Consider the following 23,569-nt stretch of genomic DNA (forward strand, 5'->3'; position numbering starts at 1 on the left):
TTTATAATTTTCATTACAAATGTGTTGTAGAACTTGTCATTTACTGTATATTTTTGATACTATTGTAAATACTATCTTTTTTAAAGTTGCATTTTCAAACTATGACACATATACAGAAATAGTTGATTTTTGCACACTGATTTTCTATCCAGTAGCCTTTAAACTCTTATTAGCCTCGATGGATTAGCTACAGACTTTGTTTGCTTTCTATGCAGAATATCATATGATCTGTATATAATGACTGTTTAATTCCTTCTTTTCCAATCCTTCTACCTCTTATCTTTTTTCTTGACTTATGCATCATTAACAGTAAAATGCTGAACACAAGTGATGACAACAGGCTCTAATCATAAAGGAGATGCTTTCAATTTTTACCATGAAGTATATTTCCTATAGTAAATTCATTTTATCAAGCTAAAGATATTACTGTCTATTCCTACTGCACTAAGAGCTTTTCTAAAAAGAATGAATATTTAATTTTAACAAAGGCTTTTTCTGCATTTATTGAGATAATCACAGTCTTATCCTTTAATCTGTTATTATAGAACATTATAAATATATTTTTTCCTCAAATGAAGCCAGCCTTAAACTCCTGGAATAAATCCAACTGATCATAATATATTATCTTTTTTTATACACTGCTGAATTCAACTTGCTAGTATTTTAATATTCTTCTATTCATTTAATTGGGATAAATTACAGCCCATTACAAGTTTTTAGGACGGTTATGCTATCCTCGTAAAAAGGATTGGTGACTGTTCCCTCTTCTAGAATTTGTATAAAATTGTTATCATTAATTTGTTTCTTATATGTTGCTAGAACTTGCCAGTAAAATTCTATGGGCCTGGAGTATTCTTTATCAAAACCTATGTCCAATATTAACTTATTTCATAGGTATGGGACTAACTACTCATGCCTAATTGTTTTTTTTTCTTTTTTTTTTTTTTTTAAGATTTATTTATTAGAGAGAGAGAGAGAGAGAGAGAGAGAGGCAGAGACACAGGCAGAGGGAGAAGCAGACTCCATGCAGGGGACTCCACGTGGGACTCGATCCTGGGTCTCCAGGATCACGCCCTGGGCTGAAGGTGGCGCTAAACCGCTGAGCCACTGGGGCTGCCCATCATGCCTAATTCTTAAGTCAGTTATGGCAATGTATATTTTTCTAAGAGTCTCACCATATCATTTAAGGCCTTAAAATTTATTGGTAGTTATAAATTTTCCTTATTTTTAATGTCTGTAGCATCGTCATTATGTCTCCTCTATCATTCCCAGTAATATTTATTGGTGGCTTCATTTTTTTCTTGACTGGTTTTATAAAACTGTCAAGTATTTTTTGTATATTCAAATAATCAAGTTTTTGGTTTCACAGACTTTATTGTCTACTCATTTTCTTTTTTTTTTTATGTCTACTCATTTTCTAGATTTTTATTCACTCTATTGCATATTCTATTGCCCATTAATTTGTCTTACTGTTATTTCCATTCTCTCATTATCCATGAGTTTATATTAAAAATCTTCTGAGCTTAAGTTTGATATTTACTTTATCAATTTTCTAAAAGTTTGATATTTATTTTCCACCTTCTTTTCTAAAAAATACTTAAGACTATAAATTTCTCTCTAAACACTAATACATTATATTTAATTCAATCATATATTTTTTAAGATTTTATTTATTTTTTGAGAGAGAGAGCTTGCGGGAGAGAGCACTCGAGCAGGAGGAGGTCCAGGAGAGGGAGAAACACACTCCCCACCCAGCAGGGAGCCTGACACAGGGACTGGATCCCAGGATGCTAAGATCATGACCCGACACTAAGCAGACTTAATTGACTGAGCCATCCATGCACCCTAATCTTAAATATTTTCTAATTCCTACTAGTTTTCTTTTACCTAGGAGTTCTTTAGAGAGTTTCTTACTTTCCAACTTATTGGATATTTAATGATCTTACTGTTCTGCACCAGAGCCAGGGAATGTAACAAACATGCTACCAGTGCTAAGAAACTTGACATCTGCTTTACAATTTATCATATAGTTAAATTTCAAAAATCGTACACAAGTGTTTTTTAGATATGTACCCTGCAATTGTTTGAAGCACAATACACTGTGTGGAGCTACTAGATAAAGCTGTTACTTATGTAAATCTGCTTTATCCTTACCCATTTAAAAAAAAAAGTCTCATCTGACTACATCAAAATAATAAGGTCTGCACAGCAAAAAAAAAAAGCAACAGAACTAAAAGACAATCTAACTGAATGACAAGATATTTGCAAATAACATGCGATAAAGGGTTAGTATCCAAATTATATAAAGAATTCATACAACTCAATACCAAACCCCCCCAAAAATCCAATTAAAAAATGAACAGGAGACATGAACAGACATTTCTCCAAAGACATCCAGATGCTCAACATCACTCATCACCAGGGAAATGCAGATCAATGAGCTATCACTTCATAACTGTCAGAATGGCTAAAATCAACAAACAACACAAGAAACAATAAGTGTTGATAAGGATGTGGGGGGAAAAAAGGAACCCTTATGCAATGCACGGTTAGTGGGAATGCAAAGTGGTACAGAAACTGAAGAACAGTATGGAGGTTCTCCAGAAAGTTTAAAAATAGAACTACCGGGGATCCCTGGGTGGCGCAGCGGTTTGGCGCCTGCCTTTGGCCCAGGGCGCGATCCTGGAGACCCGGGATCGAATCCCACATCAGGCTCCCGGTGCATGGAGCCTGCTTCTCCCTCTGCCTATGTCTCTGCCTCTCTCTCTCTCTCTCTCTCTGTGACTATCATAAATAAATAAAAATTAAAAAAAAAAAAAAAAAAAAAAAAAAAGAACTACCTATGATCCAGCAATCGCATTACTAGCCATTTACCCAAAGAATACAATAACACTAATTCAGAAAGATATATGCACCCCTGTGGTTACATGTTCTGAGCATTATTTACAATAGTCAAATTATGGAAGCAGACCAAGTGTCCATTGACAAACAAATAAAGAAGATGTGATAGTAGATAATAATAATAATAATAATAATAATAGTAATAATAGAATATTACTCGGTCATAAAAAAAAAAAATGAAAGCTTTCCATTCATGACAACATGGATGGACCCAGAGGGTATAATGCTAAGTGAAATTAGTCAACCAGAAAAAGACAAATACCATATATGGAATATAAGAAAAAACCCAAACGAACAGAGTGAAAAAGAGACAAACTAAAAAACAGACTCAATTACAGAGAACAAAATGATGGTTACCAGAGTAGAAGTGGGTAGGTAGGTGGGGAAAGGAGTGAAACAGGTGAATGGGATTAAGAATACACTTATCACGAGCACCTGAGTAATATACAGAATTGCTGAATCACTATATTTTACACCTGAAGCTAATATAACATCGTATGTTAATTATACTGGAAAAAAAAGATTTAAATATTTCATCTACCAATTACTGAAAGCAATGTTAAAAACCTTCCACCATGATGATGGATATGTTATTTCTTCCTACAGTTCTACCAGCTTTTTGCCTTATGTATTTTGAGGCTATATTAACAGATGCACACAAATATAAAATGTTACATTTCTTGTTGAATTGAATCTTTAATCGTTCTGTAATGAATCTTATTTTCTCTAATGGTATTTTTGCCTTAAAGTTTATTTTTGTTCAACCAGCATTGTATTTGTATGGTATAGGCATTTTTCTATCCTTTTATTTTCAACCTTTCTGTATCTACAATTTATATGTGTCACTAGTATATGGCCTAAATTTCTCTTTTTCAAACCATTCTTACATCTTTATCTTTAGGTAAATTACCAAAGAGGGTATACTTTTTTAGGAGTCAAAGATTTATGGGAGTACTGTCTATGAGATACCCTACCTTGGAATGGTCCTGTGTTTTCTATCCTGAGCTCTTCTGGGCCATAAAAATAGACGTCCAAATTCAGCAGGTTCAGCAAATTCCCTCCAATGTGAAAGCTGGCTCATCTTATCTTTTTCAGTTTTTACCCTCAGTTTTTATCTGAATTTCTTACTTTCTTGCTAGCTCATGAACACCCTTAAAAAGATTAAAAAATATTTTATTTAGATCGTTTAGTTGTTTTAAGCAGGAAAGGCAGTCCGGGCACATAGTTATCCTAACCAATCTGTTCATCCTTCACTGACCTCACTTCATTTTCCGTTCCCTAAATGAAGGCTTACTCTTCAGCCTACTATTTACGGTGTTTGATGGCATCTCCTTTAGAGACCTCATCACTTCCAATATACAGTCATCAGCATCTATCATAGTAACAACTACATGAAAACTGTCAAGACTTGAATGTATAAATCCTGATGGTGGTAGGAGGATGGTGGAGGAGTGGTTTAGGGAAAACCCCATAAATGATACATATCTACACAAGAATAATCCTGAGGCCTCCGCATCCCAGTGAGACTCACTTCTCTAAGGAGCCAAACTACTTATGACCATCTGATGAGGAACCTCCAAGGATCCACATTTTCTCTGAGATTTAGACCTACCATTAACTGCTGGATGAACATTTTCCCCGGATGCCTACCACCAGCACAAACTCAATATGCCCAAATCAAATATCATCTCTCTGTAAACTTGCTCTATCTTCAGTTTCTAAACCTCTATGAAAGGTACTATGAGGCTTCAAGGACTCCAGAAAAATCTTGGATTCATTTGTATGTAATATGTCCTTTTTTTCCCCCCATATCATCACAAAATCCTTCTAGCATTCATTCTGATTAGTCTATTTCACCCATTCCATTCCTTTTCTCACCCCCAGGCCTACTGCAGTCCGCTTGTCTATGCAAGTCCATACAGATCTAACTCCCGTTCCTGCCATATACTACTGTGAGATGAACTATCCTTAAAACATTCCTTTGCATATCACTCACTCACTAAAAATCTTTACTAGGCAGTTTGACAATGTAATAGTTTACACCGCCTACACAGAAGACTTCAACTGGTCAGTAGTGTACTTCAACACTGGCTGGAGGTAAGAAGGGAAAAAAGGAAGGCTATCAGAGAAGCTAGAGCCCCTGACCTAGCAAACAGCACACCTCCTTCTTGGCTAATGTTGACTTGTAAAATGCTGTGCCATTTTTTCTTATCAGCCTTTGTCCACCCACCAAAAAGAACAGATTAAAGAAGCAGAGGTCTCTTCCCTGACTTTACCCTTTAATCTCTTACTGCTTCCTCCAAGTCCTATTAGTTAGTTGCATAAATCCTCCACTCCAATCTGACTAGTCTGTTTACTGCTCCCAGAACAGGTCTTGTTTTTCCTATACCTGTCCTGATCCTGTTCGTGATCTTGCTACTTCAACTGCCCTTGCCTGTCCTAGCGGCCAGACTCTTTCATGAAGCTGTCCTCAACTACTAATTCCTCAATCATCAGTGCTGCCGCTTTCTCTAAATACCACAGCTTCTGTCTATTCATTAGGCAATTAGAATATGCTACTATTATAACTTACATTATCATGGACAAGTCTTTTTACCCTACCAAGGGCACTATGGGACAGATGTTGAGTCTAATGCTTTGTATACCTGATATTTACAACTATATTGCATATATGATTTCCAACAAAGGCTTAAAGGTAACAATCCATTAATTTATCATTTAATATTTCTGTTTGGCTTTCTATGTCTTCCATAACATGTGTGTTCCAGGAGCTCTTAGAAGCCAAGAAAATAAAATACAAAATTCTCTAATAGGCACATCTCTGCTTTTAAAACTTCTCAAAGTGGTTTGACTTATCAATACTTTGACCTCAGATTTAAACTGACTTGCATAGTGTAGATGGTGGGAAAAGCTGCACTTCTGAAGACACATGGATATACTTACTTAAAACACACATACACAGACAAACTGCACTGGTCAGACTTCTAAGGGAGTTGTAAATTGACTGATAGTATGATATCATCTAGACCCGAGTCAACTATTTTATAATCAAATGCAGAGAACAAACTCACAGCTGTTCAAATTGCTTTTTTGGATACAAACAGTAAGCAATATTCATGAAACTGATTTTCACTGATTTAAGAGCTATGGGTAGCACCATAAAGCAGTCATTTATTTACATTCCTGTTTGCCACACTAGCCTACAGCATTTTGAAAGAACAAAATTTGTTTATCTTTTATCCTTGGCACCAAGAATTTGCTAGGAGCTCAGGAAATGTTTACTGAGTGCATCACAGTCACAACACACAGAAGGAATCTAAACATTGATGAACATGAACATCTTGCCCTAAAACAGAAAGAAAAACTTGCAAGGCTCCTTTAGGGCTTTTACTTTTTTGAGGAAGAACAGAAACCCAAACAAATATATCGTCCTAATAAGAAAACGACCACAAGAGGCAGTTACTGAAAAAAAAAAACAAACAAAAACCCCCTGAGACTTATATTAATAAGATTTAGCAATTTCTTAATTAGAAATTAGTGAGTTTGTGAGTATAAGACCGACAGCTGATCAGTATTAGCCACATTTCAAATGCTGTGCAAAGCAAAATGCATACCATCACTAAAGATAAATTTTTGTTTAGTCTGTTGAAAAATTTTACCTAGATTCCCTCATTCATTAGCTGACAAAAATATCCTAAAGAAGATGTTCACAACAAAATACTGGAAGATCTTTATTCTTCACCACTTTTTATCCTGATAAGTTACACAGAAAGAATTTGAAAAATGAATACTTTTTTTAGGAATAATGAAATTAAAGGGATGCCTGGGTGGCTCAGGGGTTGAGTGTCTACCTTGGGATCGAGTTCCACATCGCATCCATGCAATGTGGAACTGCATGGAGTTCCTGCATGGAGCCTGCTTCTCCCCTCTGGCTGTGTCTCTGCCTCTCTGTGTGGGTCTCATGAATAAATAAATAAAATCTTAAAAAAAAAAGGTATATTAAAAAAAACTTAAATATGATGTTCCAACACATTTTCACATAGGTCTTAGAGAACTTATTATTTTCTAATTCTACTATATCCTTAGTTTTATGAAAATACAAGCTAGCTACAATAAAAATGATCCTTAAACATTTTAGTCATACCTGTTTCTGAGCTTCTACTTTTTGCTTCCTGGTTGGATCAATTGCATCTACCATCCATTTGATTGTAAAGTATGTTACTGCACCAAATATCGTCAAACGGAAAATTAAACCGACAACTTCGTTCCGACTCAAAGGACGAGAAAAGGCTTCAGCATGTACCATCTTGATTAACCTTAAAAAAACAAACAGAAATGTTACTAAGTAATAACTAGATTCATTACAATTGGGAGACTGATAAGCAGCTTAAACTCAGCAAGAAAAAGTAACTTTTAGTCAAATTCAACATCTCTTGCCTTAAAGTGTTTTAAGGAAAAATGAACATACTAAAAACTGAGGTTTATTAGACTTTTTAATGAACCTTATTGAAAGCTCAGATAATTTAAGTAGACGACTTTATTTGAAAAATGCAGTCAACATCTTAAGATACTTACTCTTTTACAGCTTTTAAGTAACTATTTCAGAAAATCTAAGGATCTAATGACTATACCACTAATCCAACTGAAGAAAAGGCGGCCTATCACTGAAATACTTTATTAATGCGATGATAAGAACTTCTCCTATTACGTACAATGTACAGCAGGTTAGTTTTTGAGTGAAATTCAAACTGAACAGACTCGCTTTCTCCTCAGGCTTACTTTTCAGGTTTTCAAGGCCTGCTTAAATGTAAACATGCCGTTTTCTCTATTAACAAGTGGCATTAAATTTTTTGGGCCACCCTATTATTTCCAACCACCCAGTTAAACATGAAGCAACAGAATCTTCAAAAATTTCTGAATCACAAGAACACAGTACTACTCGCCTAAGACGAGAAGAAAAGAGGCAGCAAGCCTATGTTTCCCTACATCTGTGAGCTGCAACGGCAGTCACATACGGTTTGCAGAAGGCACACACGCCCCTGTCAAAGGCAGTAACTACCCAGGAGAATAAGGGTGTTAGGGCTGATGGGACTGTCACAGTTTGGAATACAGGCTCTCAGCTTCTAACAGCAACATTATTCTCTCACAGAACTGGACTATGTGAAAAAGAGAGAGAATGTATTCTGCACTCGTATAAAAAGGATTAACCAGAATCTGCACAGACGGCTCCGCAACAGATAAACTGCAGAGACCAGTATCTTTTTCTTTAGTGGAGTCCTTCCACTAAAATTAGTTTCTCTTATCCCTACTACTACTCAATTAAAGATCTTCTTTATGTCCCTCCCTCTGGAATAGCTTCAACAATTTTTAAATTCCTCTTAGTTCCCTCCCTGCTTCCATTCAGGAGCATATACTTCTCCCTGATAAAAGAGACTCCAAAGCTTTCCCTTTATTTACAGGATTTCCAAGTGTCCCAGAGCATCCTAACGTAGCCCCAAAGAGTAACGTCTAAGCATTTTACTTCTCACCACTTAAGAGAACTGTCAACAGCTGGAGGAGTCACCGGCATCTGACAACGCCGTGTGTATCTTCCCTCCACTGTATCTGCCTGGTACCCTGGATAGGCCATTTCTTTCCCTTCATTAGGATCAGTCAAATTCTATCCAAACTTCAAACACCAACTTCAGCGGCTCCATCGAAGCTTTCAGATCACGTTAATGCTCTACATCATCCATTTGGCCCCACTGCTGAACTTCTATAATACTCACTGTATTCAACTAGAAGTCAAATCCTTATAAACAGGATTTATATCTCCTCCATCTTTCTGTCACACACAAGAGCAGCTATTCAGTGGCTATCTGTTCAACAGATAAACTGCAACTGCAGAAACACTTCCCACTCCATCATTACGACGAAGCTGTCGCCAGACTGAACGATTTCCCAAAAAAAGCCAAGGGTTCCACGTTCCTACATTACCAGGGGCCACTTACTTCACAATAGTATGTTATTTAACTTACACTCAACAGCAGAATAATCAAAAGCCTTCATTTCAGATGAAGAACCTGTGACCTAGAGACATTAAGTGGTTTACCCACCCAACAGGTATTTATCATGCCTCCTATAGGCTGGGCATACAATAATAGCTAAGACACAGTTATTTTCCTCAGGGCACACAAAGTGCAGTTATTATTATTATATTAATTACATCTTTACAAACAGAGCTAGGGAGGAAAATCCACCTAATTAGAGTCTCTCCTCATGCAACAAATTCAAGTGTGCTTTCATCCATCAGCGTGGAGTCCTACAGGGGAGTTAACAATACTCCACTTCTTGTGAGTAAAAAATTGACTTCTCGAGCTTTCATTGCAACAGAATAAAATGGAAAGCGCAGCTGGAGGGCGGCCCAGGTGGCTCGGCGGTTTAGTGCCCGCCTGCGGCCCAGGGTGTGACCCCGGGGTCCGGGATCGAGTCCCACGTCGGGCTCCCTGCGTGGAGCCTGCTTCTCCCCCTGTCTGGGTCTCTGCCTCTCTCTCTCTCTTCCTCTGTGTCTCTCATGAATAAATACATAAATAAAATTCTAAACAAACAAACAAACAAAAAGTGCAGCTGTAAGATGTGATAACATTAGGCGGGGATATTATTACTCAAAGATGGAAATAAACCATCAGGCAACAACCCAAGGCTCTACGAAGTTCATCTGTGAAAACCGGAGGCATGCGAGTAAGACGCTGTCCCGTAGTCACGGAGCTGGGGTTCGCGGGGCGGGAGCCGCCATCTAGCGGAGGCCCGCCGACGCCGACCGACCCGACAGCTGGGGCGGGCTTCAGCGCATCCCGGTGGCCGACGATGACAAGGTTCGGACCCCGTGAACAAAGCCTCCGCCTGGCTCTCCCGTCTCGTGCGAGGGCCTCGGCTCCTACCGGCGGCCTCCGGGCAGGCGCTCCGCCGTGCGCTCGCCCAGCACCCACAGGCCGGGTGGCCGACGCCGCGCACTCCGGTCCGGCCAGCGGGAAACACCAACAGGGATACGCAGCCGGGCGCGTACGAACGCGAAGGAAACGCGGCAGGAGCTCCGCGGGGCGGGGCCGCAGGTGCGGCGGACGGGACCCGAGGGGCTCGCGTCTCACCCGCGCTCCGTGTCTGGGCAGGAAACGGCAGCGAGCGCACGGCGACCCGGCGGGGCGAGACCCAGGCTCTCCGCCCTCGTTCACCGCAGGGTCGGAGGGAAGTGTCTCCCGACCCCGAAGGCCCAGCCCCGCAGGCAGGGAGCCCCGGGGACGGGACGGGGGGCGGGACGGGGACGGGACCGGGGACACGGCCGGGGACGAGCCCGGGGACGGGACCGGGGACGGGACCGGGGACACGGCCGGGGACGAGCCCGGGGACGGGCTCGGGGACGGGCTCGGGGACGGGACTGGGGACGGGACTGGGGACGGGCTCGGGGACGGGGCCGGGCTCGGGGACGGGACCGGGGACACGGCCGGGATCGGGGACGGGATCAGGGACAGCCCCGGGGACGCGCCCGCCGGCCGCCACGGAGATCACGGCAGGCTGTGACCACGAGCACCGTCCTCCGCCAGAGCCCGCCCGGGCCGCGCCCACGGGGACTCCCGCGCCCGCCGGCACAAGCGAGGGGCCGCGCTGGGGGACCCCCAGGGCCCAGGCCGGGCCGGAAGCCAAGCGAGGCCCGGGACGCCCTTGGAGGTGAACCTGCGGGACACCAACCAAGGGCTGCGGGAAGCCGGCGTCGGCACCGGGGGCGGGGGCGGCGCGGTGACCTTGCTCGCGCGGCCTCCCAGATCCCGGCCGCCCCCCACGGGAGCTGGGCGGCATCCCGCCTCGTCCCACGAGGCCCCGGAGGAGCCCGCTACTCACCCCGGGGCGGACACTGAGGCAGCAGGAGCCGTCGGCCAGCCTCGCACCGGAAGGAAACGCCGCCTGGGAGGGAGTGCTTCCGGCGGCAGCCGCGACCCGCCCCCTCGCTCGGCGCATGCGCCGCCCGCGCGCGGGGGCGCACTTCCGGGGCGTCCGCCGTGGCGGCGGGCGGCTGCGGCTCTCGGCGTCGGCCCGCGGCCCTCGCCGGCGCTCTGAGCGTGGCTCCTGGGGTCCCGGGCGGCCCCCGCGCGCTCGCGGGCTGCGGGGGCGACTTTCAGTTTCCGGGGTGAGCGCGCCCTCCTCCCGCGTCTCCGCGCCGACCCGCACCTGCGGCGGCGCCGGAAACCGTGCGACAGGGCGGCGCGGGGCACCCGAGCGGGCCCGCGGGCCGGACGCCCCGGGTGGTCTGGAGCCGCGATTTGCATCTCGGGGACCTGCCTGTTTCCTGCACACCTTCCCCTCCCCGGAGGCAGCGACGGGACGTCACCCAGGAGGTCCCCAGGGAGCCGGCGCCTGCGGACGCGAAGGAGAAGCGGGGCGCGCCTCGGGCCCGCGCCGGGCCTGGGGTCGGCGGTCCCCGGGCCCCCGCCGCCCCCGCCGCCCCCGCCGCCCCGCGCTCCAGCCGGCAGGCCTCGGAAGTCGCCACGATCTAATGCTTTTGTTTGTCTGTTTATTTTTTCATCCATCTTCAGAAGTAGCCACGATCTAATGCTTTTCTTATATTTATTTATTTTTCCATCCATCCTCAGAAATCGCCACGATCTAATGCTTTCTATTTATTATTATTCATTCATTCATTCATTCATTCATTCATGAAAGACACAGAGAGAGAGGCAGAGACACAGGCAGAGGGAGAAGCAGGCTCCACGCAGGGAGCCCGACCTGAGGTGGAACTCGATCCCAGGACTCCAGGGTCACGCCCTGGGTGGAAGGCAGATGCTCAACTGCTGAGCCCCCCAGGGCATCCCCGATCTTCTGTTTCAATACATACGAGCAAATGATGAGGCTTAGGGAGAGAAACTTTCCCGAATGTATGTACTTTCAATGGCAAGCTTCGCTGGAATCGGATTTAATACAGGGACCCTCCCCCCCCTCCGCCACACATACACACACACGTACACACCACGCTTTCTCTTCCAGAGGGTCATTTCACGCCAGCTGTACTTAAAGGCTTTGTTGAAAGAAGACCATGAAATGACAAAATCCGAAATCTTCACAGGGCGAGGTTGGGACGTCAAGGGTGTGCAAGCATCTTAAAATTGTGGATTCGTCAACGGGAATCAGGATGGAATTTAGCGCTTTTGGCTGCATGATAACGAAGCTAAGTTTAAGAGAACCGGACTCCCTGTATAGAGAGGGGAGACAGAACTCTGGGGAAAACAGGATGATTGCGAGACCAGGACGATGATCTACAAAACCAAAACCATGGTTTGCTGAGTTTTGGAAGAGAGTCTCTGTTGGTTCCCTGGGACTATCCTGGGTCTGAGTTACTACTGCTTGGGATGCTCCCGGGAACGTGCATTGACAGAGCTAAAAGGTAGAGATTACTGAAGGAAGAGCTTCAGGTGGCCCACCAGGATAGGCTCACCACTAAAGAAAATGACCTGAGAAATCCAAGATGGTAGTGGATTTCCATCATTCACTGAGTGAAAGTGCAGCAGTAAGACCTCACCTGCCTTATGCTAAGGACCAGGGTGACCAATCTACTCAGATTGTCTGACACTACAGAGGTTTTTGGAACATAGGATTTTGGAAGCTAAAACAGGAAGTCAGGCAAACCATGAGGATTTGATCCTCAATTAGGGGCATCTTAAATGGATCCTAAAATGAGGTGGAAAGCCCAATATGATTGCATCTAGTCTGTGGTTCACCCAGACAGTTCACGCAGACTGTGATTGTGCAAGAAGTTGTTGGGTAAAGTAGTCAAGACTGGCCATAATGAGTCCACATGCCCCCAAATAAATGCTGCTGCTCATTCCTTTTCCAGTGGTTTGGCTATAAACCAAGTACCTGTACCTATCCCTTTTGGACCTAATTTTCGTTTAGCAAATTTTTAAGAAGCCTCTTATATCTGGGTCCTCAGATACCAAATTACTGTCTTCCCACATACCATGCATGTTCATTTCCAGCTATCACTAAGTCAGCTAAGTTCTTCCAGAATAGAGCTGAGTGAACATATGCTTTTCATCCCAGGATAGCTTTATATAATTCCTGGCAGCATAAAACACCATATTTGGCCCACAGTAGGGGCTCAATAAATAATTCATGATGTATAACATTAATCGAGAAATTATAACAACAGATTTTTTTGGTAAACTTTCTGGGCCTTCCCTCTGTGATTATTAGAATCAAGATATTAAAAATAATTATTATATTTATTATAGAAAGTTGGGTTTTGGGTTTTGTTGTGTTTTTTTTTTTCTTAATGCCTCCTAAAACAATTTATGGTAATTCTTCCCACATGGGACTAAATTATCCTTTACATTTGTTAGTTGTATGGGAGTGTGATTAATTTACTCTGCAGCCAAGGTGAATTTTGCGCTGGACCCTGAAGGGGAAGGGATTCCTTACCTTAGGGGTTCTCAGATTTCACTGCGGGTCTGTTCACTTGGGACAGGTTGGCAAAATGCAGATTCCTAGGCTATAGCCTTTGAAGCTCCCATTTAACCGTTTTAGGCTTTAATCCAGAGATTTGAATTTTGAATAAGCATCTGAGATGATTTGGATATAGGTCATTTGGGATCATACTTTGAGAAACTTCCCTAGTCAGTGATGATATTAGATGTATTTTTGTAAAAATCTCTTATGTCTCAGCCCCAAAAGCCTATCTGGTCAGCCAAATCATTAAGTCAGCTGATATATACCAAAAAATCAAGGCAAGGAAATCTCATAAGATTCAGAATAAAATCTCTTTGAAAGGAGAAACAAATCTGAAATTTTTGATTAAGTAAACACACCAAACCTGACCCTATTTGTTGCTCATTAGAAATGATTGTCTTGACAGTGATTTGGAAAGAGCAGAACTTCAACAAATAATATAGAATCACATAGCAGTAATTATGCCAGTATGATAGTCACTCGGAAGCCTTGTTTCTTTTAAAAATATTTCATCAGAAAGAATAATCTTCATTATTATTTTGACAAGTTAAATAGGATGGTTGGAGAAAAAAGCAAAACAAGAATATGAAGCTGTACCTGCAGGCATAAAAGCACTGAGAAAGACAGAGATTTAATTGCTTGAAGCTCCAATAGAAAGAATAAGATGGAATCAAGGCAAAAATCATGGAAAATTAACATTTTGGCTGAATGGGAAGAGTAGAAAGATGAATTGATAGTTCCATTCTATAAAAAGTACAGAGACCTAACAGATGCAATAGCAAAGTTCAAAGAACATGTTGTAAATTTACTTTTCATGCTTTTACATTTTAGAATTTTATACATAATTTAAAACGTGTGCATATGTAATTTTATATTGTTATCCGCATAGCACGAAGCCACAATCTTACATTGCTTTATAATCCTTCTTAAGCATGACTGCCAGTTGGACTTTTTTTTTTTTTTTTACAGTTTATGCTAGCAATAAACATCACCTAGAACTTGGATATTTATTTTAAATCCACAGTGCTTTGTTTTTTGGCTTTAATGTGGCACTGAAATTATACTGCTCAAATGATACTATCTGGGGAAAGTCAGGATTGATTAAAACGGAATTGCTTGGGAAGAAGGCTAACCCCACTACAGACTCATCAGTAGAAGTTTTAAAGCATAGATGAAAGAGTAATCTCCTTAGGATTCATTTAGGATCTTCATAAATACTCTTCCAGATGCTTTTTTTCAATGGGAGAGGGGATGTGAGGGATTGAGTGAGAATGACAAAGATATGAATTCATCAGCCAAAACTGAAGAAACAGTAGTTGAAACATTAATTCTCAATTTCTGTAACAGCAGATTGATAGATGAAGCATAAAACAAGACCAGATGCTGTGGTTTCCAGGATGCACTTGGCTTCCCATCCTTTATAACCTGGAGCATTTATTGCTGTAAGTAGGTCACTTGCTTGCTCTCATTTACCTGATTCTAGGAAAATGCCCTTGAAAGTATTTGGAAAAGAATGTATGCTGGTGCTTAACATTTTAGAAATGAAGATTGCATAATTTCCCCCCCTTTGCCCCCCTCATTTCCCTATAACTGAATAAGTTATAACCCTGGAACATATGTGAAACTAAAATGGATGGGAAGAATTTGAGATCTCTTTTTTTTTTTTTTAATGATAGTCACACACACAGAGAGAGAGAGAGAGAGAGAGAGAGGCAGAGACACAGGCAGAGGGAGATGCAGGCTCCGAGGTCTCTTATTTTCTAAGCACAAAAACACTAAACACTAATCCATTTTGTTAGCCCCCAGAATTCACTCTACTTAGCACTGACACAGTATTCATCTCACAGAATTCTAATTGGGGTTTAAGTTCTTGTATTCTCTTATCAGATGTGAACTTCTTGAGACAAGAGAGGATGCCTAGGACATAGGAGGGGCTTAACAAGTGCTTCTTTAAAATTTATTTATTGAAGTATAGTTGACACTCAATGTTATGTTAGTTTCAGATGTACAACAGAGTGATTCCCCAGCTCTACACGTTCCGCCCTACTCAGCACAGCAAGGGTAGGTACCATCTGTCACCATGCAAGGTTATTACGATACTGTTGACTATATTCCCTATGACATACTTTTCATCCCCATGTCTTATTTATTTAATAAACAGGAGTCTAATCCCCTTCACCGATTTCATCCATCCCTCCACTCTCAACTACTGTTTTAATTATTTGATTCCTGCCCCCCACTCCCAAATCTGACATATCTAATGGGGCTTTTTAGGCTCCATTCCTACAGATTTAACCTGGCCAAGGGAGAAAACAGAAAGAAGGACATATGGTTCACAGATCGGAGACATGGAATAAAACTATTTCACTGACCATACGTATGTATATTATTGCCCTGTCATGATAGGTCCATTCCTGATGTGCTCACCAGAGACCAATCCCATCAGTCTTGGTACCTGTAGGATTTAAGAACATGCAGTCTGACAGAACTAGGTTTGAATGCACAATCTGTTTTTCACTAGCTCTATGACTTTGGGCAAGTTATTAAGCTCGATAAGCCTCAACTTTCCCATCTTTAATTTGGCCATGCCATGGAGTTGCAATGAAAATTAAATGAGGCAGTATCAAGAAAGTGCTGAGCTCTATGCCTAGCATTTATCAAGTGCTCAGTAAGCATATGCCATTGTAATACCTCAGGTGATGCTTTTATTATACTACCAAATGGTGTTCTCTTATTTCCAGAAGTATGTAAGGACAAAGATTCCTCATATTCCCTTAGTATTTGCATGAAGACTTCACATCTCAAGTTATAACCGTAGCATCTTGTCTGGAAATGTTTTCTCTGACTGGGGAAGAGGCCATGCCTCTATCTTTGACCTAATTGACTATCTGATTCTCAATCTTAATATACCCCTCTGGCTGACTCTTACTGATTAATAGTCAATAAACCATTTTTGATAGTTATATTAAACCTACAAGACTCCATCCTTATGACCACCAACAATTAAATTTAAAATATTGATCAATCCATGAAAATGGCTATCTGGATATTTCTCAGTTCACTGAAGACCATTATCAATATTGGCTGTCGTTCCCATCTGTCTAATAACAGCCATTTATTGAGCTTATGGTTCTTGCTCTCATGGAGTTCTAAAGACTAAAACATCTTATAAAAATGCAAGTCCTCACAAGTCCTATTGATTTTTTTTTCAGGCTAGAGGTTTATCCTATATTTCATCCCCATTTATTATTTGTTTGGGGAAAACTTCCTCCCTTAGATTGTTGAGTGGGTTTCGCACAAGAGAAAGAAATTAGTTCAATGGAAAAAAAAAAAAAAGAAAAAAAGAAATTAGTTCAATGGGTGAAGGTAAGAAGCTGAACCACACTGGAGATTTAAAAGGTTGATACTTGGCCTGTCTAATCTTTTCTTTGCCAACTACAACTTTCTTATTACACTTAGGGGCTATCAAACATCAGAGCTGTTATTCTTCATATACAATTTAATTCATTTGAGCACACACAACACATTAAAAAAAAAAAACACTATATGCAACTCATGGAAATGCTCCTAAAATTGAGGGAGCTCTCCTGAGCAAAAGAAATGCTATATCCTGTTTAGAGATTGAGTACATGGCTTTCAAAGGCAAAGACAAGGTCAAATCCTGCTGATTTTAGATGTTTAAGAAGGAGATATATCTTAGACCTTCTGTCACCCTAGAAAGGCCCAGCAACTGGCAAGCTAACATTCTCATCTTTTTATTGTCAGTGTTTCTGGAACCAGAAAAACAAAACAAAGGTGCAAGTAAGAAAAGAAAGAAAAGCCTATAACTCGAGTTACAGAAGTACAGGAAACAAATCAGATATACTAAGTAGGCCGTGCTCAAAGTCGCACTCAGCTTCAAAACACTGTACCTGCTAGAATTTCACACACCTTCCTCCTTTCCAGTCCACTGCTGATTAAGTTTAAACTCCAGAACCATTCTGAGAGCCGCCAATGCTGAGTGAGGCCCAGCGCCAGAGGCTTGGCCCACACCCATTTCTGTATGTCTTCTGTGTTCTTAGGTAGACGGAGGGCCACACAAGCGGATGAGGTTGACCTCCCTCCCCCAACAGTGGTTTATCCCCCATGGTGTTGTGCAAAAAGCAGAAGAGATGCTATTGATTCTTAACTGGCTGAAAGCAACTCGAGAATTCTGTCTAGATAATCTTGAATCTCGGGCCGGACAGTGTTCTACCTTCCACATTCCAATCCACCCATCGTTCAGTCCGGCTCATGCTAGATAGACTGGTTTTCCATGGTCTCTCATCATGTTGTCCTCACAGGCTAGTGTCCCACTCCTTTCCTGGAACTCTCAGAGGTAGACAGGGAAACAATTTGAGTGGTGTCTGAAGTCACGAGATACAGTGATTGTTTGGGGGTTTTTCGTAGGCGGGAGGGGGAAAGAGTAAATAATCCTATTTCTTCAGTTGAGTGAATCATAAGTATTTCCAGCATGAGAACTCACACACGTAGACAAAAGCAGGAGACATGTAAAAACCTCTCCAGGGGACAACATTCCTCTTTATTCTATAGGAAGGTGGGGGGGGCAGTCTATAACACTTCATTTTAATGACCATCTCCAAATTCTGTCTCTGTGTCCGATACAAGGAAAGTATTGCCAAGTACAGAGCGTCAGGTACAAATACAGCCTCTCTCAAAATGGTTTCAAGCCTGCAAGATGTGGTTTATTGAGTACACTACTAAATGAGAGGGCCAGCTCTGTGGCCTGTGACATGCTGGATAGCCTTTCTGGGTTTTACCTCCAGAGGCAGTAGCACTGGCTAACAAGACACTTTTCAGGAACGTACTTATCACCACCCCAGTTGGTGAGAGATCACCACGACAAATTTTGAAAACACGTAGATTCTCATGAATCATGTTTTAATTGAGAGATGAAGAGAAGAGTGTAGAAGTAAGGACATAGATTTATCTCTACTTAAGTGTTCCTTTGGTACTTTTAGTAACAGGAAAAAAAAATTTTTTTACCTCTTCTTTTTTTTTTTTAAGATTTTAAAATCTCATTCTCTAGGAAGTAAATTCAGGACTAAGAAATTCTATTCCTGTTCTACATGGTACAATTTACTGTTAATTTCATAGACTATTGACCTGCGGAGCGGTGTGTTAAGTTTGGAACACATCTGTCTCACTGAAGTAACAGACCAACATTAAGATAAGACACATGCATTTCCCTCTTGATAAAACACCTGCTCCAGTGTTACAGAAATGGTTAGGGAAGATCTAGATATATTTTTAGGAGGTTATAATTTCAAAGAATCACTTTCTCTCAGGATTGAAAGGAATATTAACTGCCATAGAATCTTAATGGATGCTTCTGAATCTTGATCTTATCTTGATAAAAATTGTTTTCAAATATTATAGCAACAATATATCCTATTTGAGTTTTATTTTAAATTAACATGTGGCAAACTTGACTGTGTGTGCACATATGGACGTGTGTACTGTTCTCTGAATTATGATCACCACCGCCACAATCAAGATACATAATTTCATTAGCCTAAAAAACTACTTTGTGTGACTCCTTCGTAATTACCTCCTCAACCCCCGGCAACCACACGGATCTGTTCTCCATCACCGTAGTTTTGTCTTTATGAGAATGACATATCAATTAAATCATGCAGCATGTGACCTTTTGAGACTGGGTTGGTTTTTTTATTCGGCATGCCTTTGAGATTCATCCAAGATGTTGCATACCTCAAAAATGAATTCATTTTTATCGCTGAGTAGTATTCCATTGTACTGCAGTTTGTTCAGCCACTGAAGGACATTTAGGCTGTTGCCAGCTTTTGGTAATTATGACAAGAGTCTTTATGTATTCTAGATACAAGGCCTTGTCAGTATATGATTTGCAAATGTTTCCTTCTAGTCATTGTAACTTATCTTTTTATGCTCTTACCAGTATATTTTGTAAAGTTTTAAATTTTGATCAAGTCCAATTTATCACTTTTTTTCGTTTATGGACCATGTTTTTGAGTTACATGTAAGAACTCTTTGCGGTATGAAGACTCTCTTTAAAGGTTTCTTCTGCAAGTTTTCTACTTTATTATTTAGATCTATGAAGCATTTTGAGTTCATTTTTTGTATAAAGGGTGAGATTTAGGTTGTGGTTCATTTTTAAGTATACCTTACTTAAAATGTCCAACATCTTTTGTGGAAAAGCCTATCCTTTGGACCTTAGTCAAAAATCAATTGGCCGTATTTGTGAGGATCACCTTCTGGGTTGTTTGTTCTCTTCCACTGGATGGTTGATCTATGTGACTGTCCCTTCACCGTCACCATACATACTGTCTTGTTAAATTTATTCTTTTTTAAAAAAAGATTTTATTTATTCATGAGACACATAGAGAGAGGCCGAGACACAGGCAGCGGGAGGCTTCTCAGGGAACCTAGTGTGGGACCCGATCCCAGGACCCCGGGATCATGCCCTGAGTCAAAGGCAGATGCTCAACCGCTGAGCCACCCAGATACCCCTGTTAAATCTATTCTTAAGTATTTAAATAATTTTGGAGCTATTCTAATGATTTTTTTTTAAATCAGTTTCAGTTGTTCATTGCTGGTATAAATAAGATGATCTTTGTGGGTTTTTTTTTTTTTATCTTGTGTTCTATGACCTTCTTAAAACTCAGTTCTAGGGGGAGTTTTTTTGGTCACTTCTTTTGGTTTCAATCATGTCATCTGCCAGTAGGGACGTTTTCGCTTCTCCCTTTGCAATGCACAAGGCTTTTGTCTCTTATTCTTGCTAGGAGTTCTAGTATGATGTTAAATAGCATTAGTTGAGAGAGAACATCTTTGCCTTGTCCCTGATCTGAAGGGGAAAATTGTCAGTCTTACATCACACTAAGTATGATGCTAGATGTTAGCTTCTTGTAACATGACCTTTAGGGGGTTGAGGAAGTTCCCTTCCTTAGCTAGCTCACAATTTTTTTTTTTAATCTCGAATGGATGTTGAATTTTTTCAAGTGCTATTTCTGCATCAATTGATGTGGTTATGTAGCTTTTCTTCTTTAGTCTACTAATACAATAGCTTATGTTTGTTGATTTTTAAAAAAATATTGAAGCTGCCTTGCCCTTTCAGGATAAGCCTTGCTTGGCTGTAGTTTAAAAAAAAAAAAATTCAGTGTTCAGTTTGCTGAGATTTTGTTTGATTTTTATGTCAGTGTTTATGAGAAATACTAACCTATCGTTTTTGTTTTGTTTGTTTGTTTGTTTGTTTTGGGGTCTTTTTGTATTCCCTTTGTCTGGCTTTGGTATCAGGGTAATGCTGGTTTTATAAAAATGAGTTGAGAAGTGTTCTGTCCTCTTCTATTTTTTGGAATAGTTTGTATAGAATTGGTATCCTTTAATCTTTATATATCTAGTAGAATTCTACAGTGTAAATATCTAGGCCTGGAAAATTATTTTGAAAGGTTTTTAAAAAATATCCTTATAGTTATAGGATTCTTTAGGTTGTCTATTTTCTCTTTGATGAGTTTTGGTAGTTTGCTCTCAACAATTATTTATTTTATCTAAGTTGTCATATTTATGTTTTTAGAGTTGCTTATTGCATTCCCATAATACTCTTGTAATATCCACAGGGTCTATAATGATATCCTCTTTTTCGATTCCCGATATTGCCCGTATATTTTTTTGGTTAAGGTTTATGAATATCATTTATCTCAAAGAATCAGGGTTTTAAAAAGATTTTATTCATTTATTTGATAGAGGATGAAAGAGAGAGCATGAGCAGGGGAAGGGATGGAGGGGGAAGCAGGCTCCCTGCTGAGTAGGAAGCCCAACATAGGGCTCAATGCACGGCCCCCCCACCCCCACCCTGCCACCCCCCACCCCGGGAACACGGGATCTCGATTTGAGCCAGAGGCAGATGCTTAACTGACTGATCCACCCAGGCATCCCACAAAGGATCAGTTTTTTATTTCATTAGTTTTCTGTATTAATTTATTGGCTTCAATTTCATTTATTTCTGCCCATAGCTTTTTAAAATTTCCTCTCTTCTATTCGATTTAGGTCTATATTGCTCCTTTTTGTGTGTTTTTGTTTGTTTTATGATTTTATTTACTTATTTGAGGGAGAGAGAGAGAGAACGATGCGCAAACAGGGGAGGAGCAGAGGGAGAGACTGAGGGAGACAATCTCCAGCAGATTCCATGTTGAGTGCAGAACTAGACCCGGGCCTCAATTCCAGGACCCTGAGATCATGGCCTGAGCCAAAGTCAGATGCTTAACTGACTAAGCCTCCCAGGCGCCCCTTGTTTTTGTTTTTTTAAAGATTAGTGATTTGAGATCCTTTTTTTAAATCTAAGCACTTAATGCTGTAAATTTCCCTTTGTACTGCTTTGGCTGGATCCTACAAATTTTGATATGTTGTGTTTTCATTTTTATTCAGTTCAAAATATATTTCCCTTTTGACTGCCTCTTTGACCATGGAATGTTTAGAAGGGTGTTGTTTACACATGTTGGAAGACTTTTCATTTTTTTTCGGTTATTTAATTTTAATTTAAATCCATTATGATTGGAGAGCATGATTTATATGATTACAGGGGTGCTTGGGTGGCTCAGTCAGTTAAAGGGCTGGGATTGCCCTGTGTCAGGCTCATTAGGGAGCCTGCTTCTCTTTGCCCCTCCTCCTGCTTGTGCTTTCTCTGGCTCTCTTTCTCTCAAGTAAATAAAATCTTTAAAAATATTTGTATGATTACACTTCTTTCACATATTTTTTAGGCTGGCAATAAAATATGATCCAGGATATTGTCTGTCTTGCTGAATGTTTCATGTATGTTTAAAATAATATGTGTTCTGCTATTGTTGGGTGGAGTAATCCATAAATATCTGTTAAATCCAGTTGGGTTGGTGGTATTGTTCGGTTCTTCTATATCCTGGCCAATTTTGTTTACTAGTTCTATCCATTGCTGAGAGAGGGGTGTTGACATTTCCAAATATAATCGTGGATTTGTCACTTTCTCCTTTCAGTTCTATCAGTTCTAATTCATACATTTTGTTACGCTCTTAATCTCTGGCTCTTTTTTTTTCTCTGTAGTCTACTTTGATATCAATATAGCTACTCACCTTTGTTTGGATTAGTGTTATATGGCAAATATTCTTCCATCCTTTTATTTTTAACCTATATCAATATCTTTGAATTCATATTTTTGTAGACAACACATAGCTGGGTCACGTCCTTTGTACTCATTCTGCCAATTTCTGGGCTATAATGAGCATTTTAAGACCATTTCCATTCAATGGAATTACTGATATTTTTGGATATTTGATATATTTACTTGTTTGCTGTTGGTTTCCTTTTTAAAAATTTTCCCCTCATTTCTCTGTTTTACTCTTTCCTGCCTTTTTTATTTATCTATTCACAAGCTACAGAGAGAGAGAGAGGCAGATACACAGGCAAAGGGAGAAGCAGGCTCCATGTAAGAAGCCTGATGTGGGTCTAGATCCCAGGACTCCGGGACCACACCCTGAGCCAAAGGCAGATGCTCAACCACTGAGCCACCCAGGCGTCCTTCCTGCCTTCTTTTAGGACATTTAATATTTTTTTAGTATTATTTTATCTATTGTGTTTTTCGCTATATATCTTTGTTAAAAAAAACGCTTTAAGGGATCCCTGGGTAGCGCAGCGGTTTGGCGCCTGCCTTTGGCCCAGGGCGCCATCCTGGAGACCCGGGATCGAATCCCATGTTGGGCTCCCGGTGCATGGAGCCTGCTTCTCCCTCTGCTTCTCCCTCTGCCTGTGTCTCTGCCTCTCTCTCTCTCTCTGTGTGACTATCATAAAAAAATTTTTTTAAAAAAGTTTTAATAGTTGCTCTTGGGATTAAAATATAAATGTTCGATTTTCCACAATCCACATAGAATCAATATATGTTACCATTTCTAGTGGAATGTGGAAGTCTTGCCATCATTTCATACAGTTCCCTTTATACTCTGACAGTGTTGCCAGTTTTGCTTTCAAACATGAAATGTATTTTAAGAAACTCAAGAGAAGAATAGTCTATTATATTTATCTAGATATTTACCATTTCTGTTGTTCCTCCTCTATTCCTGATGTTCCAAGTTTCCTTATAGTATAGTTTCCCTTCTGTCTTAAGGACTTCCTTTAGCAATTCTTTAGAGCACATCTGCTGGTAACAAATTCTCTT

The 23,569-nt window shown here is 40.8% G+C and overlaps 1 protein-coding gene and 1 long non-coding RNA gene across 9 annotated transcripts in view; one reads left to right on the forward strand and one right to left on the reverse strand.

Annotated features, from left to right (window-relative positions):
* The window catches only part of ATAD1 (ATPase family AAA domain containing 1), a 61,737-nt gene that overhangs the window by 33,424 nt on the left and 4,744 nt on the right, over window positions 1–23,569 (reverse strand). The window contains exons 1-2 of one of the 3 annotated variants that reach the window (XM_038576046.1): window positions 10,777–10,878; window positions 7,046–7,217 (exon numbers count right to left, since the gene is read on the reverse strand). In XM_038576046.1, coding sequence (XP_038431974.1) covers window positions 7,046–7,207 — 162 coding nt within the window. In that variant the 5' untranslated portion in view covers window positions 7,208–7,217; window positions 10,777–10,878. Of the gene's footprint in view, window positions 1–3,875; window positions 4,053–7,045; window positions 7,218–10,776; window positions 10,879–23,569 lie in introns of those variants that run through there. The other 2 variants (XM_038576048.1, XM_038576047.1) reach the window with 2 other exon arrangements.
* LOC119877617 overlaps window positions 11,363–23,569 on the forward strand; it is a 30,516-nt gene continuing 18,309 nt past the window's right edge. For 2 of the 6 annotated variants that reach the window (XR_005379563.1, XR_005379558.1), the window contains exons 1-2: window positions 11,365–12,313; window positions 14,722–14,816. This is a non-coding gene — a long non-coding RNA (uncharacterized LOC119877617). Of the gene's footprint in view, window positions 12,314–14,721; window positions 14,817–15,371; window positions 15,436–15,648; window positions 15,752–17,607; window positions 17,732–23,569 lie in introns of those variants that run through there. The other 4 variants (XR_005379561.1, XR_005379562.1, XR_005379560.1 and 1 more) reach the window with 4 other exon arrangements.

The sequence above is a fragment of the Canis lupus genome, chromosome 26, assembly GCF_011100685.1.
Source record: "Canis lupus familiaris isolate Mischka breed German Shepherd chromosome 26, alternate assembly UU_Cfam_GSD_1.0, whole genome shotgun sequence".
Taxonomy (NCBI): domain Eukaryota; kingdom Metazoa; phylum Chordata; class Mammalia; order Carnivora; family Canidae; genus Canis; species Canis lupus.